This window comes from Bos taurus, chromosome 29 (genome assembly GCF_002263795.3).
Source record: "Bos taurus isolate L1 Dominette 01449 registration number 42190680 breed Hereford chromosome 29, ARS-UCD2.0, whole genome shotgun sequence".
Classification (NCBI taxonomy): domain Eukaryota; kingdom Metazoa; phylum Chordata; class Mammalia; order Artiodactyla; family Bovidae; genus Bos; species Bos taurus.
The window spans coordinates 50,169,253-50,187,984 of record NC_037356.1 but is presented as its reverse complement, the minus strand read 5'-3'; the positions used below and the strand labels follow the sequence as shown (position 1 = coordinate 50,187,984).

Here is an 18,732-nt window from a genome sequence, read left to right as displayed (position 1 = left end):
TGGGGTGGGCCGGGCAGCTGTGGGGACCAGGAGGGGTCAGGAGCCCACAGTGGGTGGCACACCCGGAGCGGGCCTCCCGAGCCCCAGTGACCCTGCTCCTGTATCCCGGTGTCTTCCTGCAGCGTCAGATGGGACGTGGGGAAACCCAGATGGAGGACCAGAGCCGCTGCTGGGGCACCTGGCCCACCCACGAGTCTCCAGGGCTCTTTCTTGGTGGGAATGGAGGTGTCCCCACAGGACAGGGCTGGTCTGCAGACGAAGGCAGTGGGTCTGAGCCTCAACATAAGGGCGGCAGCATTGCAGCCCAGGGAGCTCCGCAGGGGAGCCGGGCACCGCGACGGGCACCCTCGGAGCCGCCACAGTGGCGGGGCCAGCCCGCCCCTCTGCCCGTAACTGAGGGGGGTCAGCGTGCAGGCTGCAGGGGCTGAGGCATGGGTGACGGAGGGCTGGGGAGGCATCTCGGGGGCCTGACAAACCCTGAGCCTTGTCGGGGGACCGGCTGCGGGGTAGGGGACAGGCCGAGGACCCAGAGCAGTGCCCGGGTCAGACCCAGCTTTTGGAATTTGGGAGCCCATCCCGGGCTATGTGAGTGACGAGCCCAGAAGGGCCCTCGGGGCAAAGAGATCTGTGAGGCTTGGCTTTCCGTGGTGGGGCCCGGGGATGCGTGGGCCCATGAAGACCCAGAGCATTGGACTGGCAGGTGCCTCCAGGGGCGGGGGCGTGCCCCCGAGACCAGTGGGGCTCGCCTAGCTGAGGGGACATCCCGTGGCCTACTCCCGGGTCGGAGCACCCTGGAGAAGAGCCACACATGGGGCAACTGGACCGGGCAGCCAGTGCCTGTGGGCTGGGGCCAGTGCCCGGGCTTTGTCTTCTGGAAGCCCAGCCAGACAACAGACCCAGGCTCCTCGCTCGCACACCAGGCTCCATGCAGGCTCCACGCTTGCACACCAGACTCCATGCAGGCTCCGCGCTCGCACACCAGGCTCCACGCAGGCTCTGTGCTCGCACGCCAGGCTCCATACAGGCTCCGCACTCGCACGCCAGGCTCCATGCAGGCTCCATGCTCACGCCAGGCTCCATACAGGCTCCGTGCTCACACGCCAGGCTCCATGCACACTCTGTGCTCACACGCCAGGCTCCATGCAGGCTCCGTGCTCGCACGCCAGGCTCCGTGCTCGCACGCCAGGCTCCATGCTCGCACGCCAGGCTCCATGCAGGCTCCGCGCTCACACGCCAGGCTCCATGCAGGCTCCACGCTTGCACACCAGGCTCCATGCAGGCTCCGCGCTCGCACACCAGGCTCCATGAAGGCTCCATGCAGGCTCCGCGCTCGCACGCCAGGCTCCATGAAGGCTCCATGCAGGCTCTGTGCTCGCACGCCAGGCCCACGCAGGATCCGTGCTCTCACACCAGGCTCCGCGCTCACACGCCAGGCTCCACGCAGGCTCCATGCTCGCACGCCAGGCTCCACGCTCACACGCCAGGCTCCATGCAGGCTCCGCGCTCACACGCCAGGCTCCATGCTCACATACCAGGCTCCATGCAGGCTCCGTGCTCACACGCCAGGCTCCATGCACACTCTGTGCTCACACGCCAGGCTCCATGCAGGCTCCGCGCTCGCACGCCAGGCTCCATACAGGCTCCGTGCTCACGCCAGGGTCCATACAGGCTCCGTGCTCACATGCCAGGCTCCATGCACGCTCTGTGCTCACACGCCAGGCTCCATGCAGGCTCCGTGCTCGCACGCCAGGCTCCATGCACGCTCTGTGCTCACATCACATGCCAGGCTCCGTGCAGGCTCCGTGCTTGCACGCCAGGCTCTGTGCTCACACGCCAGGCTCCATGCAGGTTCCGCGCTCGCACGCCACGCTCCATGCAGGCTCCGTGCTCACACACCAGGCTCCATGAAGGCTCCATGCAGGCTCTGTGCTCGCACGCCAGGCTCCATGCTCACACGCCAGGCTCCATGCAGGCTCCGCGCTCACACGCCAGGCTCCATGCAGGCTCCATGCTCGCACGCCAGGCTCCGCGCTCACACGCCAGGCTCCATGCAGGCTCCGCGCTCACACGCCAGGCTCCATGCAGGCTCCGTGCTTGCACACCAGGCTCCATGCTCACACACCAGGCTCCATGCAGGCTCCGTGCTCACACGGCAGGCTCAATGGATACACTCTGAGCTCCGTGCACACACTCTGAGCTCCACGCTCACACTCCAGGCTCCTGGGAAGAGTCCAACCTCTGCCCTGTGCCTTTACTCACTAGTCTGCTGGTAAGCCGTTTCATCAACTGGCTTATTACAAGCCAGATTAAAGTGGAACAAAAACAGTAAACTCTCTCTGAAGGACTGGATTCTCTGTTTTTCCATAGACCGTTTATTAAGTTAGAAGGCTGAAAGGTACAAACATATCTTACAATCGAAGAGGAACCTGGACCCTGGACCCCAACAGAATGATCTGAAACTCAAAGCTCCAAGGACCATTTCTGCAAACACCGGCAGGGCTCCTGAAACGGGAGTGGGGTGGGGAGCCCGCTGTACACGCCTCTCCTCTCCGACACCAAGCAACGACGACCTGCAAGGCGCCCTGTCCTGGGCCTGGCAGCCGCGGGCGCCGCGCTGAGGACCCCCGAGGGGCATCCGGGACACGCGCATGGACGTGAGCAGAGCGCGGGGACAGCAGGGCCATCGGACGTCTTGAGGCCCCACAGATGCACCCTCCTCTGACCCAGTGAAGCAGCAGGCGTCCATAACAAAGGACCCCAAGCTGGCAGGCCTGCAGCTGCCCTGAAGCCAAGACTCCTGTCTTCGGAGGCCCAGGCAGGGGGATGCGGCGGTGGGGAGGCGGCGTGGGGCCGCCTGGGCCGGGGACCACTGGGCGGGGTGCACAGGCTGGGTCGGCCTGTCAGAGCTGCGCCGACTGTGGTCACAATGCTGCAGCCAGGCTGCAGCTGCCCAGTCGGTCTCACGCATCTACAGAGAGCCTGCGGCAAAGGCACCGGTGGTCTGAACCCCCCTCACAGGCCTCCCCGCCCCCGGGTCACCACGGGAGGAGTCTGGTCAGCTTGACCGCTGGCCGGCATCCCATTAAGCCTACGTGGAGGACAGGACTGGGCTCTGAGTCCTCGCCGCCTCAGGTGACCGCCCGACGTCACCGGGTGGGATCTGTCTCCATGTCCAGAGGCTGGGCAAGGCCTCCAGACAGCGGCGACCACGGCTGACTGCCAACAGCAGCAACCACGTCAGAGCGCACTGTGTTCTCATTTCCACGGGGCACCACCCAGCCTGGCCCCATCCTCAGTGTCCACAGCCAGAGGCAGCAGGGTGCCACCCACGCCGCGGGGCGCCTCTTGCCTCTTGAGAAGACCTCCCAGTGCCGGCGGTCACCACGCTGACCCAGCCTGGGGCCCAGCTTCCTACACGAGGTCGGCGGTGAGCTGAGAGTCCTAGAGACCCTCTGACAGACAAGGCCAAGGACTGGGCCTGCCCCCAACACCCGCCTCACTGAGCTCTATGGTCAGAGCGCGTCTGGGGGCGGCGACCCCTTGGGACAACATGGCATGGAGGGCGAGGCAGCAGTAAAGACTACGGGGCCGCAGGCTCAGGACGTGGCTGCAGATGCCAGGCTGGGCCCAGGACTCCGCGCACAGGCTGGGCCCCAAGACAAGGTCTGCCCGGCCCCAGCGAGAGGCCCACGAAGACCACCACGGGGAGGAGAGGAGTTTCTTGTCCTGAAGTCCTAACAAGACCCACAGCAGCTGTCGGTGGATCCTCTGTGCCTCACGTTAGTGTGTCTACCCAGTCAGGTGGCATCACCAGAGACCACCTGTCCACCCAGAAGGGGCCCAGAACCGAAGCCCTGCGGGGGAGCTGCTCCCAGGAGAGCCTCCTGGGAGGACGGCCGGCAGAAAGTGGGCGTGTGCACGGGACCTGCCACCTCTACCCTCCGACAGGAAGCGGGAAGAGAGCCACCCCACCCACCCACGTGGAGAACGGCTGCAAGAACCAAAACCACATGCATCCCAGACGAGGGCGAGGGTGGCGACACGGACGTCCGAGGAAGGGGCTGCGTGGGGCGCGTTCACGGGGATCTGCTGGGGACAGTGCTCGGGGGAGCTGGGCGGGCGGGCAGGCGGCGAGACGGCGGGCGTGTCTAGGACTCCTCGCCCATCTGGAGCAGGGAGTTGATGGCCGCGTCCCTGCTGCCCCGCTGGGCCTCCAGCACGGAGCGGATCACCTCTCGGTCCATGTTGGGGAACATGTCCTGGATGGCCTTCAGGTCCTCCTCGCTGCAGCGGGGCTGGGCGCTCACAGCTGGGGGCAGCGCCACGGGCACCACGCCGGGGCTGCACACAGTGGGCATTCCTGCAAGCAGAGGCGGGCTCAGCGGGCAGCACTTCCACCGTGGGGCCAGGTCTCACCTGAGGTCTCCCCCCCAACACGACCCCAGAGATCTCCCCCAACCCATGACATGACCCCAGGGGTCTCCCCCACCCAACACGACCCCAGGGGTCTCCCCACCCCAACATGACCCCAGGGGTCTCCCCACCACGACATGACCCCAGAGATCTCCCCACTCCAACATGACCCCAGGGGTCTCCCCTCTCAACATGACCCCAGAGGTCTCCCCACCCCAACGTAACCCCAGAGATCTCGGCCCCCGACATGACCTCTCAGATAGGCCAGACACTCAGGAGAAACGGGGGTGAGCAGACCTCGGCCATTTACACCACAGGGGTCAACCCCTCCCACCATGGCCACCCCCACCTGCCACCCTCCCCACCCCAAGCACTGAGACTCCCCCGCCCCCCCTCTCTGCCAGCGCTCCAGGACAGGCCTTCCCAGTTGGGCACCCAGTCCCAGTCAGACCCTGACAAGGAAGGAGACCCCACCAGGGCCAGCGTCCTGGGGACAGCAGACCCCCCACTCCACATGGGCAACACGTGGGGCTCCGGTGTCAGCTCGCCACGCCAGCCTCACCCCCTCACTCCCTTGTGGACACTGAGAACCTCAAGGCATCTCAGCTGCCGAAGATTCAGACCTGGAGCCACCAGACCCCAAGTCAAAGCTCCGACCATCTCGTGAGGAAAACAGACCAGCACAAGGAAAGACGGTGCTACTGAGACCCTACGGCTAACAGAGACAGAACCTGGTCAAACACCACTCTGAAGAGCAGAAAAGGATTTAAAATCATTTGTCTTTAGAAACTCAAAAGCACAGTCACCCAACCCGGCCCGACAGCTCACATGGTTTCCTTTCCTGTCTGAGCTCAGCTTAAAGGCAGCTCAAAACCATCCAAACCAAAACCAGCAGAAGAGCCGACAAGCGCTGAGGCGAAGGGGTGCCGGCCGCAGGGGTGGGACCGAGCATGTGATGGACACAGCTGCCTGCGGGGCCGGACATGCACCCGAGGCAGGAGCGGGGCCGGCCCCTTCCTCCCGCCACCCCCCAGCCCCCAGCCCCCAGCCCCCTCCTGGCCCAGCCCCGCTGAGCACCCAGCTGCCTGCGCCCGCCGCCCCTTAGTCCTGACCATCCTGAGAGGCGAGAGGTTGCCGGGTCCCACACGGGCCCTTGAGCCTCATGAGGCCAAGGGCCCAGGCGTTCCGGAGCTGGGCAGGCGCCCGCTCACCACCCTGAACCAGCGGGGAGCAGGAAGGGGACCTGAGATAGGGGTGTTGACGGCTTCACCGGCCAGCTCCCGCCGTCTGCAGCCCCCACCCCGCTACTGCCTGCATTTCCGGCTCTGGGACACTCACCCTTTAGCAGACAACCCGCCTCTCCTGAGGCCCCTGCCCGGGTCCAGGGCTGTAACTCCAGCCCTCACTCTCCCGTGCGCTCTGCTCAAGAGCTCAGAGGTTTCTCAGGACGTGGCCGCCACCGTGTGCACGGCATCCGCGCGTCCTTGCCCATCTCCCGGGCGCTGAGCCTCCCACGCTTGCACCCCACCCCGTCCTACAGACGTTCACAGGCAGGGGAGCTGAGTCACTTCCAACCAGAGCCAGGGTGGGAACTGACCACAGGCTGACGTGAAGGCACAGAAATCCAAGAGAAAAGCCAAACCCAACCTGACTCTGCTGCAAGACGCAAACCACCGGGTCATAAAGGTAAACGCTGTGAGGTCAACGGCTGCGTACGGGGAACGCACGCAGGAGGGCTCAGGCACGCAGCCCGTCCACCCACCCGACAGGACGTGCCTCGCGCTATGGCGACTCAGAACACTCAGAAATCACGCTTCCCCGTCTCCATACGTTTCAACTCACCTTTGCACCGACAGAGAAAAAAAAACTATTCCCTACACGTGCAGAAGCCCACACACAGCAGCAGACCACAGGTTAGGGAGGCTCTCCAGGCACCACTTGCAGAGCAGGCCCAGCCTCTAGTCTGACACCCCATGCACCTCCCTCCTGCTCTGATGCCATCCCAGCAGACGTGCTGCGGGGAGGGCAGACGCACCTGTGATGGGCACGTAGCCCACACCCTGCTGGTACACGGTGGGCATCAGGACCACGGGCTGAGGCGGCATCATCATGGCAGCCGGCAGCGACTGAAACACACCAAAGATGGCCCAGGGTCACGGCAGAACACGCACACCCAGCCTCAACAGGAGCACCCTGCAAGGGGACAGCACCGGGCCTGGAGCCCCACGGGTCGAGGCAGGGACGTGCCCTGTCCGCACCGTCAGACTCCCGTTCACACCGACTCCCCACAGGCTCCTCTGCGGGCAGAGGACGACGACTTGGGTGGAGCGTCTGTCGTCAGACCTGCGGAACCCCGACTGAGAAGAGATGACCCCTGAGCCGAACATCAACAGAGGACGCTGCTCAAGAACGTAAACCGAAGTGTGAACTTCAGGTTCAGACTCCTGACGCCTCGGGACGGCCTCTCTCTGGCTGCAGTTAGTTAAGTACAGTAGCAGCGTCCCAGCCATGTGGAAGCACCTGCTCAACAGGCAGGATGTACCCAGGAGTCAACGTGCTGACATGGGAACCCGCAGTAACCTGGTCCAGTGCCAGGAAGGGGTGAGCAGGTACCAGCGCGGCAGCCCCGAGGCTGGGGGTCAGCCGGCCCGGGCCCCCTGCCTGACCCCGCGCTGGGGGCACCAGGGCGGGGCGGCGGCCTCACCGTGTAGGACAGCACCAGGTTGATCATGCCCTCCTTGTCGTCGCCCTGCCGCCCGCTCAGGCTGTACCACTCGTCCACGACCTTGCCCTGCTTCAGCGCCTCAGGGATCGTTACGTGCGTCCAGGCGATGCGGTCGTCCATGGAGAAGGCCCGCTGGGGGAGACGGAAGAAGGCACGTGACCCCAGAGCTCCCAGGGCCCTCCCCCCGCAGGGTGTGCCCAGCACGGAGCACCCGCCTCGCTCCCCTCCTGTGGGTCCACACGGAGGGAGGGGGCTCCAGGGAGCCACCACCATCGCCTGCACCAACCCGCGGGGCCAAACCCCCGCAGACACGCGCTCCCCTGAACCACGCCTTCCCCTCCCCCTCCACCCCAGGCCCCAGAGGTGAGGCTGCGGGGCGGGAGGAAACACAAGGGAGGGGGCCGAGCCCCGAGGGCCGCAGCCTCTCCCAGCCCTGCCGCCCACCCCACCCTGAGCCGGCTTTAGGAGGGCTGGGGCACGTGGAGGGCCAGGCTGAGAAGGGCCCGGGGCGCCCGACACCCCGGGGACACTCAGGAGGCTCCTGCCATTCACCCACAAAGAGGCCAGTGCCCACCCTGCCAAGGGCCTGAGCACGTCAGCCCTGAGCCATGTGCGGACAGCAGTGCCTGGCCTGCCTGGTCAGGCGATGCCCACACTCTGAACACGGTGGTGACGTGTCTGAGTGTAGGTTCCAGAGACTCTGGGGGCACAGAGCGCCTGTCACACCACAGCACCCCGCATGCACACATGCCCGACGTTCTGGAGCAGCCAGGAGCCTGAACCGCAGTGGCCTGCGTGGTGCCCACCTCGTCGAAGATCTCCAGGTAGAAGGAGTCCACGCCCGGGGGCACAGTGCACTGGATGACCTTGTTCCAGCGCGGGTTCTTGGCGCCGTTGTGGGCCGTGGGCGTCTCGTACACGGCGTAGCCCAGGCGCAGGCGGCAGTAGGGGTCCATGCGGGTCATGCCGTAGTTCTTGGCCAGCTTGGCCTGAAACAAAGCCGCCGCATGAGGCGGGGCGGCAGCTGTCCGCCTGGGGGGCCTCCCCACCACCCACAGCTTCCGGGGTGCTCTGGGTGCTGACCCACTGGACACGGCCACCACTGTGCTGTGGGCCCTCCACAACCACAGGTCCAAAGTGAAAGGCACTGTACCAGGAAACAACATTCCAGAAACTTCCAAAAGCAAAACCTCAATCTGCCACACCAGCAACTGCGTTTACAGCCTTGTTCCGTATGACAACTGTGCTCCTGTGGCATGTTCGGCGTGTTAGGTGTCACAAGTAACCCAGGGATGGCTCTGAGTACATGGGATCTGTGCAGGTCACGTGCAAACCTGCACTGTTTTAGGTAATGGCCTTGAGCGGCCTCAGACTCTGCTGTCCATGGGGTCCCAGAGCCCGTTCTGAGGACAACCGTGCTCTGGGGCCCAGGAATAAGGAGGCAATCTGGGCTGGGCCCAGCGTCTCAGGACACACCCGCTGCTGAGCAGGGCTGGGCCCCACCACCACTCCCGGGGAGGAGGGTGGAAAGGGCAGGCCATCCTGGGACACAGTCTGAGCCCCAGAGAAGCAGGGGTCGGGACCCTCCTGAGAGGCGAGGCCTGGCCAAGGCCTTCTCTGCGTTCTCAGACAGCGACCGTGCTGGCTCTCTGACCGGGCAGGACTCTTAGCGGTGACTGATCCTGCCCAGTGCCCGGGGGGGCTGGGAATCCGCTCTGAGGGGCCTGATCCCCTGGAGCCCAAGCCTCACGGTGACCAGGGCTGGCACCCTGCTTCCTGCCGAGCAATGGACAGACTCCAGGAAGCGTCCTGGGGCCTGAGGGCAAGCCCACGACAGGCAGAGGGAAGGGAACTTTCCACGGTGCTGGAGAAATGCTCTTATCACAGGGGTGGACACATGTGTCAAGAGGTCACAGAAACAAATTCAAACCAGTGCATCCTGACACGGAAATCATATTCAACAGGCTGATTTTTTTAAAAAACCCCTAGAGCCTGCTGCCCGTGTGACACCATCTCTTCCCTCTGAAGGCTTGGAGGAAGCCCTGCCCATTGGGAGCCTCCTTGCACCCCTCTCGGGCCAACACCCCGAGCTCTGGCGCACCTGCCCACGATCGTGCCCCAGAGCCGCCCCTCCACGGAGGACCGGCTGGCCCACCTCTGGACACGCGCCTCATGTCGCCGCGGGACCTCCCCCTCAAGTCCTCGTCTCTCAGCCTCAGGCACCTCCTTTTAAGCACCCTTGACTGAATGTCTCCCAACATTGAAGCGTGGCTCTCCTCCCCGCCTGCTCCTCCTGCAGTCTCCCCATTCTGGTCACTGCCCACCACCCCCGGTGCCGGCAACAGGCCGTGGGGTCACACACCCTCCTCCCACCCCCACCTGAGGGCTCTCGAACTGGGATGGATACCCCCAGGAGGCCAAATGCGGGGCCTTCCAGCCTTGCCCACGATCTTCCTGACACAGAGCCCAAGGGAGCCCTGGACCCAGCTCAAGACGAACTACCTGCTTCCCACTTACTTGCTCCACGCTGCTCGCTGCCCCCCAAACCCCACCCTTGCCCCGACCCCAGGGGTGGGGACTCCAGTGCGAGGTATGCTCTCCACAGTAGCCCGGGGCCGCCCACCGCTGCCCCAGCCCCAGCGCCTGCGCTCAGCCCTGTGGGCTCTGGGGGCTGCACCCACCTGCACCACGGTGACGCTGAGGCGGCCCACGGTGCCCAGCGCCCCTCCGTACTGCAGCTGCTGCGCGGCCTGTGCGTCCAGCTGGATCTGCTGCTGTTGCTGCGTGGGCGTTATGCGCAGGAAGTCCTGGGGCAGCTCCCCGATGTATACCTGCAGGACCGCAGCGTCAGTGCGGGGACACCCGCCCCAGGCCGGCCCCCTGCCTGCACCACGCGGGTCTGGGGCTCCAGCCTGCAGGGCCTGTGCTCCCGGGGGCAGGGCGCCCAGCACAAGGGGCTCCGTGGAGACCCGAGCACGTCCCTGCCTGAAAGCAGGTCTCGCACCCTTGCCGGGGTTGCAAGCCACTCAGGCCTCAGATGCACTTGTCCACATGCTGGCGGTCCCCGCCGCAGACCAGGACCATGGCAAACACGGCCTCTCCACCACGAGCTGCTCACTGGGTGAAGCCTGAGGCCCGGATGCCCACAGACTCGGAACAGCCTCTGTGCGGATGCCTCAGGAGAACAGCTCACACACAGAAGCACCCTGGAGACCAAGAAACCAACAGACTGACCAGCAGAAGCCCCGGGACCTGGCCCTGGACAGGGAAAGTGACGGGAGAGCGCCGGCTCCTGGGCACACGCCCGCTAGTGGAGCGCGTGTGGTCTGACGGCAAGACGGTGACGACTCCAAGGAGACCATAGGAGACCCAGCTCGGGCCAGCTGGGCTCCGCAGGGGCGGTGAGTATGAAGAGATGGCCCCCAGGGCAGGCGGCCCTGTGTGCTTGGGGACCTGGACCACCCGCCTCTGCGCTGTGCCGGGTGGGGGCGGTGCAGGACCGGGGGGCACAGTGCAGCCAGGGCCCAGGACCCACGACAGAGGCCTGGCTACTGGGGGGAACCAAGGCCACAGCCCCCCTTGGTGCCCAGAGCGCAGGGCCCACAGACCCCTGTGCAGGGCCCTGAAGGACACGGCGGCTTCAGGGAACACGGGAGAGAAGACCCTGCATGTCACGGTGAGCTCTGGCAATCACGTTTATGGACAGTGACCGCCAGGGACCACCAGACGCTGCCAGACGCCAAGGCTCCCACAGGGCTGACCAGACGGCTTGCGGTGGGCATCTAGACGGCAGCCGCCTGCCCCGCTCACGGCGCCCCTGGGAGAGCGCTCCTGCCAGCTCTGGACTGCCCCCACCCCCGCACCCTCAGCCTGCTGCCCTGCTGCTGCTCGCGCAGCGTGCTGGCTCTCGCCCCAGAACCAGCACCGGTACAATGGAGAGGGCCCCCGCGAGTCTGATGCCAACGCCGGGACAGACGGGAACCATGGAGGGGCAGAGAGGCCTTTCCGACGGGCACCCTCGCCACCGTCCCCCGTGGCCTGTTCCCTGGGGACACCGGGATCCACTCCACGTCCCCCAGCTCCGCTGCCTCGAGGCCCAGCGCAGGGCGGGGCCCAGGCACCCTGGAGCCCGCGTTGCCAGGAAAGGCTCAGCACCTTCCTTCGCTCCCCAAGGCGCTGTGGGGCGCGTCTCCTGGGTGGTGGCACAGCAGAGCGGGCCCCAGCACGGGCCTCGGGAGGCAGGCCGCTCATGACACCCTGTGGCCGCACCCCTCAGGAAGGACTGAGGCACCCAGGACACACCAGTCCCCAGTGCCAAGACCAGAGCCCGTGTGCCCACAATGCACCCGCCCAGAGCCCTCGGGCTGCTTGCTGCCACGTGCCCACAGCCCCGCCCCGGCCTGCCTGGCGCTTTAACCCTGACTCTTGGTGACCACGCCCCGGGGTCGAGCACAACCCACCCCCGCCCGCTGTCCTTCGGAGCGGCCGCCTGCCAGCCCTGAGGACCCTGCGGGGACGGTCAGGAACGGCCGCTCCGCTCCTGCACAGTCCGTGTCCCCTGCCGTGAGTTGACTCCCGGGGCTGTGCCCCCACTTCAGCATCCTCACGCTGGCTCTGGGTCAGCACAGGTCACATGGGAGCCACTGGACAGTGGGCCAGGCTCAGGCCTGGGTGGAGGGCGGGGGGTCGTCACAGCCAAGAGCTGGTGCAGCAGCACAGAACCCAGAGACTCCCGGTCCAGGCAGCTGCCCGCCTGCAGGCGCCGCGGGGGGCGGAGGCCTGAGTCAGCAGTGGGCCAGAGCAGGCCCTGGGGGCTCCCTGCCCGGGGGTGGTTGACAACAGCCCCACCAGCTGGACAGCAGCCTCAGTGGCCTGTTGGGAGGAGCAAGCCACACACACCCCACCCCCGGGAGGTCACAGGACGTGCCCGCTGAGGCCCGCAACTCCCACCATCACCACGCGGGCCACTGCAGCCATGGGGTGGGTCTCTGCGCCGTCACCCTCCCTGCCCACCCCATCCTCCTCCTGCCTCAAGGAACGAGAAGGAAAAATCTGGAAGCCACCAGAGGGAAGGCGGGTACCACCAGCGCCTCCAAAGCCAGCCGAGGAGGGGTCGGCTCCTGAAGGACTCCATGGAGCCCCCAGCCCTGTCCTCTGCCAGGTGTCACTGCAAACAGCCCCGTCCTTCCCGGAGACCAGCTCTCCTCCCGTTCCTATCCTGCAGGCTGCCCCAACTTCCTAAATGGCCCAGACTCGGACAGGCCACTGAAGCCCAAGCGTCTGGCTGTCCCAGCCCTGCGGACAGTCCACGTGAGCCCCGGACGGGGGCCAAGAGGAGGCGTTAAGTGGGCACAAGGATGCCAGAGGGCAAGAGCAGACAGGGCACCACCAGCCACACGCGCACCAGACCACGCCACGGACAGACAGTGAGCGGCCCCTGGGGGCCCGGCCAGGAGCGCCTGCGCCTCTCATGCTGCTCAGGGCCTGGCGCAACTGACTCAGACGCAACAACCCTGTCCACACTGCAGTCAACTGACCGGGAGCGCCCCGTCCACACTGCACTATACCGGCCCCACCGGCAGGCTGTGGGGCAGCAGGGCGGGGCGGACGGGCGCGGCACGGCAAGGCCTTAGCTTCACCGCACGTGCGCGTCTTCACAGCCAGACGCTGGGCAATCGCAGCGCCCGCGGGGCTCGGGTCACAGCAGAAGACAGGCAACCGCACAAGGTCCCACTGCTGCCTGAGGGGAGACGGCGTGGCCGGCTGAGGCGGCCTTGGGAGAAGACGCCGCCTCCGCAGGGACCTGAAGGCAGGAAGGGGCGGCAAGCAGGGTCTGGGGAGAAGTGGGGCACAGGCCTGGCCAGGAGCCCGGGGGGCTGCTCCAGGGACGGCGGGGAGGTGGCCAGAGCCGGGCAAGCCAGGGAGGGCAGGAGCATGGCAGGCGGACGGGCTCCAGGAGCGCCGGGCTCTGACTCGGAGACGAGGAGGGGCCGGGGTGGGGGTGGGCGAGGGGCTGCATGCACAGCGGGCTCTGCCTGGGGCCTGGCCCCAGGGGTGACAGCGGGGACCAGCTAGGTAGGGGAGGCAGGTGTGGAGGTGCCCAGGCTGAGAAGGAACCGACTCTGGGTCTGCTCAGAAGGCAGAGCCACAAGAGAACCTGTGGGTGTGCGCGAGTTTCTGGTGGGAGCTGCAAAGGGGCTGGGGCTGCCGCCTGAGGCAACGGGAACTTCAGCGAGGGTCCCAGGGAATGAAGGAAATCCGCATGAAGATGAAGACCCCCAGCAGGAAGGGACATCACACCTGTGTCCACAGCTGCAGCCATTTTCAGAGGCCCCAGAACAAACCCCAGACAAGTCACCACCTGAGTCCCGCTCCCCACCTGCTCACTCCTGCGCCCCACAGAATGCAGGCAGGTTCTGCCCCGGGGCCTTTCCACTGTGACAGGCAGCGGCCCCTCCCGTGCTGGCCGGGGCAGCAGCATCGGCGGGGGCGGGGCGAAGGACGCGGAGACGCGGGCGCCTGAGCAGAGGGGGTCTGCTGCAGAGGCCACACGGGCAACCTTCACATCCGGAGAGGAGGGGACCGTGAGCTCAGAGTCCCAGATATCACACAGACTTTTCAGGAATCAGAGAAAGCAGGACCAACAATCCATCTGAACAAACACTAGCTCATCAAAATAACACCACTTCTGGGAGGAAAGCAGAGGTCACCGAGGCCGCCTGCTGCCCAGGAGGGCCGTTACAGGGACGGACCTGAGAGCCCCCTGGGCCACACGGTGATGTCCCCAGGAGGACTGCAACAAGAGAGAAGGATGACGTGTTTCCAAACCAGCAGAGAACGAAAATGGAACGTACCTGGGTCAATGACTCCAACAGAAGGCAGGAGAGAAAAAGAAGAAAAGCAGGCAAATAAAAGCACAAAAGGAAGTACTGGGAACAAACAGCGTGTGTGTAACCGTGCACGTGACACTAACACATTCCCGTCAAAGGGTGAAGACCTGATGGTCGAGTGCGTGCTGCTGACGGCAGACCCACCCGACACTCACACTCAGAAGAGTGAGTCCGAGAACGGAAATCCACCAGGCAGACGCTCCCTGAAAGCAAGCTGGCGTCCCTCATCGCAACAAACCAAACAAGAAAGGCCTGCACAGGCCAGCAGGGCCACCACACGCAACAAGGTCTGACTCACAGGAAGACGGGGCCTTTTCAGCCCGGAAGCGCTCCTAGCTCAGCCACAGAGAATCCAGAGCAGAGCTCACGGAGCCTGGGGAATCAGGACATGGGCCAGCTGGGCGGAGAAGCCACCCCTCGCCCCGGACTTGGGCCAGAGGGACGGACTCACCTGGCGAGAGCGAGCCACTTGAGCAAGAAGGGAGCTCGGGCCAGACTCCAACCAAGAGAGAGACAAAGCCACGCACCAGCCCGAAGAGATGAACCGCTCCTTCCTTTGAATATTGCAAAGACAGAGCAAGACCTGAGCCTGCGTCTTGCCTTCCATACAGACTGTAATTAAGGACAAGTAGACCACACTCATCTATACCAACAGGCCCCCCAAAACCAAGCAATAAAACTCAAACACAACTCTCTGCCACCCCTGGTGAGTCACAGGTTCAGCAACAGTGATCACTTCGTGCAAGGCTGATGAGGACCCGGCCATCACAGGCCAAGTGGCGTCACCCGACAGCTCGCCCTCAGGCCTCACGAGGCAAATGACAGAAAGGGGCTGTGCTGACCAGCCCGCATCTCCAAAAGCTGGACCAGTGGCCCTCATTGCTCCCGTCGGCCTAGAGTCTGCGGGCACACAGCATGGCACAGGGTCTGCAGCGACACGTGCCACAAACCTCCTCCGACCCCCACACAGTCGCTCCCGTGGGTGCCCAGTCGTGCTTCTTCACCCTCTGTGGACCAGACAGAAGCACAGGGTGGAGAAGGTAGTCAGAAGGGAAATGCCAGCACCACTGAAAGTGGGCAGACAGCACAGGGCGGGCAACCCTCAGTGGCCACTCAGGGAAAACTATTCCGAAGACACAAATGCCACGTCTTCTGGAGTTTCAGTCAGTCCCCAGCCCCTCAGGCGCCCTACTCGGGGACAGAGAGAATCTCCAAGTGGGCGGGCCACTTCTGCCTTCTCGTGCCCGGGGGCCCTGCCCATCCGTCCTTCCCCAGGCACAGGAGGAGACATCAGGCTTCAGAGTCGGCCCGGGTCCCCTGGTCAGTGACCCTGGGCTGAGGCTGAACGCTGCCTGTCCTGTGTGGGCCGGGCTGGGATCCCCAGCAGAGGGCTGGCCCTTGGGCGTGCCACCCGGCCGGGACCCGGCACAGGAAGCCCCTGCTGCAGGCCCCGGCTGGTCTCGCAGCTCTGCCACACGCCGCGCCGTCCGCGGGCCCCACTGCGCCAGGCACGCACAGGACAGACTCTAGGCCGACGGGAGCAATGAGGGCCACTTGTCCAGCTTTTGGAGATGCGGGCTGGTCAGTACAGCCCCTTTCTGTCATTTGCCTCGTGAGGCCTGAGGGCGAGCTGTCGGGTGACGCCACTTGGCCTGTGATGGCCGGGTCCTCGTCAGCCTTGCACGAAGTGATCACTGTTGCTGAACCTGTGACTCACCAGGGGTGGCAGAGAGTTGTGTTTGAGTTTTATTGCTTGGTTTTGGGGGGCCTGTTGGTATAGATGAGTGTGGTCTACTTGTCCTTAAATACAGTCTGTATGGACAGTAGGCGGGGGGCAGGCAACGCCGAGTCCACATATCCTGGCAAGGGAGGAGGTCTCCGCCAGACTCTAGTAACCGCACAAGGAAGGGCCCCCAACGCCGACAGCAAAGGAAGCCTCTACAAGTGCAGTTCACCCACGGGGGGTAGGCTGGCGGGGACACGTGAACCAGAGGGAAGGTACCAGGCAAAAGCTCCAGAAAAAACAGGAAGCACACTCTAGTGACCCCCCCGCCCCCAGCACAGGCACCCCGCCCAGGACCCCCCAGCCTCGAAGCAGCGGCTCTCCCCGCCCTCTCAGGCTCTGCTTTCCACGCTCCCCCTCCCTCAAGTCTCGGTCAGACGTGCTTCCTCCACAACCCTACTCACCCCACGCCCTGGCCCAGGGAGGCCACTGCTCACCACGATTCCAGGTCAGACCTCCAGGCCCAGGCCTGGCTCCTCTGTGAGCCTGGCAGCGGCATCAGTGAGCCATGCTGCACAAGACACGAGAGCCCCTGCACCGAGGCCAGCGCGCCCAAGGGCCGGAGCCCCCAGCTGCTCTGGCCCAGACCGAACCTCACGGCATGAGCTCGGCTCCTGAGGAGCACCCCTCAAACACCTGCCAGTCCACGTGTGGGGCCCACGACCCTGACAAGAGAACGTGCAGGTCGTCTGGGTCACTGGGACCTCAACAGCACAGGCCTCATATCCGGACACCCCCTGCCGCCTGGGCCCCGTCACAGCCCTACGTCAGCGCAGGGCCAACATCCCTCTGGACGAGAGGAGGCCCGCCTTCACCACGCGCTCCCCTCCCCTGGGTCCCAGCAGGCCTGCGTATGTCTGCCTGTGGATCCTGCCTGATGAAGGCCCTGAGCTCCCAGCAGGTCTGAGCCGGGACAGAACGGACACCAGCCCTGCCCCAGGGGAGCGGATCATCTGCGCCCCGAGCTTCTCTGAGGAGCCGCCATGTAGAATGGAGGAAGCGCCGACGCTCAGCCTGCTCCAAGCCCCCGTGTGCAGTGAAGATGGAGACGTGGAGTCAGGGGCCAGAATCCACCCGATGGACTCCGGGACCTTTCCACACCCATGTCTGTCACGAAGTCCATTCAAATGCTCAGAAAGAGCACCTGTGCCCAAAAGGCTTCCAACAAGACCTGCTTTCCTCAAACTCAGAAAGATGTCGTGTAGATAGATTCGTCTCGGCTGGGAGAGACACAGACAAGATCTGTCCACCCTGACGGGAGGGTGAAGAGCCCAGGGCTGCGGGGACTTCCCTGCTGAACCCACATCAAAGCATCAACCACAACCTTGTCCCAACTCAAGACTCTGACTGTGATTTAAATAAACAAACGTCACTGCTCATGGTCAGGCACCCCAACCCAGTCTGAATGGGGGCTGGAGGCGACTCCCCAGGAGCCCGAGCCTTGCTCTCGGACCAGGACACAGTAGCGGCGCAGGAGACAGGGCTCCAGGGCCGGGGGCGGAAGAGGACTCCCAGCTCAGGACCCCTCATGCGTTACCGAAGAAACCGACGGACACAGCGGGGCCTGGACCCTCCTTCATTCAAGCGCTGTCCGGTGCTCCTCTACGGAGGAACACTCGAGGCACAGGGTGCCGCCTCCTTCCGGGGACCCAGCGGTGGCCGACCCTCCCCCACCTGGGGGGCCCGCCGGTGGGGGCGGGGCCGCCTCCTCCCGAGGACGCAACGGGCGCCGACGCTCCCCCGCCCCGGGGACCCAGCGGGTGCCGACCCGCCCCCATCCCGGGGGCTCGCCGGTGGGGACGGGACCTCCTCTTCCCGGGGAACCCGCGGGCGCCGACCCTCCCCCATCCTGGGGACGCAACGGGCGCCGACCTCCTCCTCCCGGGGACCCAGCGGGTGCCGACCTTCCCCCACCCGGGCGCCGACCCTCCTCCTCCCGGGGAACCCCCGGGCGCCGACCACCCCCCGCCTCGGGGACCCAGCGAGCGTGAGGCCTCCTCCTCCCCGGGACCCGCACAGTGCGCGGCCTCTCCCTCCCGGGGACTCCCTTCCGCTCGCACGGAGCCCGGCGTCGGGCCCTCCCTGTGCCCGAAGGCCGCGGAGCTCGCCCCCGCCGGAGCCTACCGGCCCGCGCTGCGTGCTGACGGTGGTCGCCATGGTCCGGCCGGCCCCGCGCCTAGCCCACCGACAGCTGACAGAGACGCGACCAGACGGCGGTCCCGCGAGGCCGCAGCCGCCTCAGTCAGCTGACGGCGGCCCCGCCCCCGCCCGGCCCCGACGCAGGCGCAGTGCGCCCCGCCGCTTCCGGCTTCTCGCGCAGGCGCGCGCGCTCCCGCTGGGCGCCTGCGCAGTTGCACCCCCTGCGCCGCGGCCCCGCGAAATGGCTCCCGAGCCGGCAGTGTGCGCATGCGCGCTGGGGCGCGGCTGGCAGTTGGGCGCGGCTGGCCCGTGCGGTTTGTGATAGGAGCCGCCGCGGATGCGGCGGTCTCGTGGCCCGGCTGCCCCCAGCGAGTGGCCGGCGTGACCCGGTTCGGCCGCAGCCTTCCGAGTGTTCCGGCAGTGAGGCCGCGCGATGCCCCTGCTGCCCGCCGGCCCCTCGGCACGGTCTGCCCGACGCTGCTGGACGGGCAGTCTCTGGAGTCTCCACGCAGCTTTGCGCTTTTCCATCCGAGGCGGCTTCCCCGGGCCTGGTGTTCTGCTGTCGACACAGGCGGTTTCCAGGCAGCAGCAGGAGACAGCCGCTGGCCACTCCAGTCAGTCGCGTGGACTGCCCCCGCCAGTGGCCACCCTCTCCCACCCGAGCTGGAACGTCGCTTCCCCCCTCGCGTCACAGCCTCAGCCGCCCGCCAGTCGCCTCTCCTTCCAGATGGGAAGTATTAAGAAGCTTCCAGATGGCACCCAATCCACAGCGAGACCCCGCG

General features: G+C 65.7%; 1 protein-coding gene across 2 annotated transcripts; it reads right to left on the bottom strand.

Annotated features, from left to right (window-relative positions):
- Positions 1-2,349: 2,349 nt before the first annotated feature.
- Positions 2,350-18,071, bottom strand: TOLLIP (toll interacting protein). 2 transcript variants are annotated; one of them, XM_059882990.1, is made up of 6 exons: positions 17,936-18,071; positions 9,820-9,969; positions 7,945-8,127; positions 7,118-7,270; positions 6,449-6,606; positions 2,350-4,360 (listed from the first exon to the last, which is right to left on the bottom strand). In XM_059882990.1, the coding sequence occupies exons 1-6, from the start codon at positions 17,966-17,968 to the stop codon at positions 3,808-3,810; spliced, it is 1,230 nt and encodes a 409-aa protein (XP_059738973.1). In that variant the 5' UTR covers positions 17,969-18,071; the 3' UTR covers positions 2,350-3,807.
- Between the last annotated feature and the right edge of the window lie 661 nt (positions 18,072-18,732).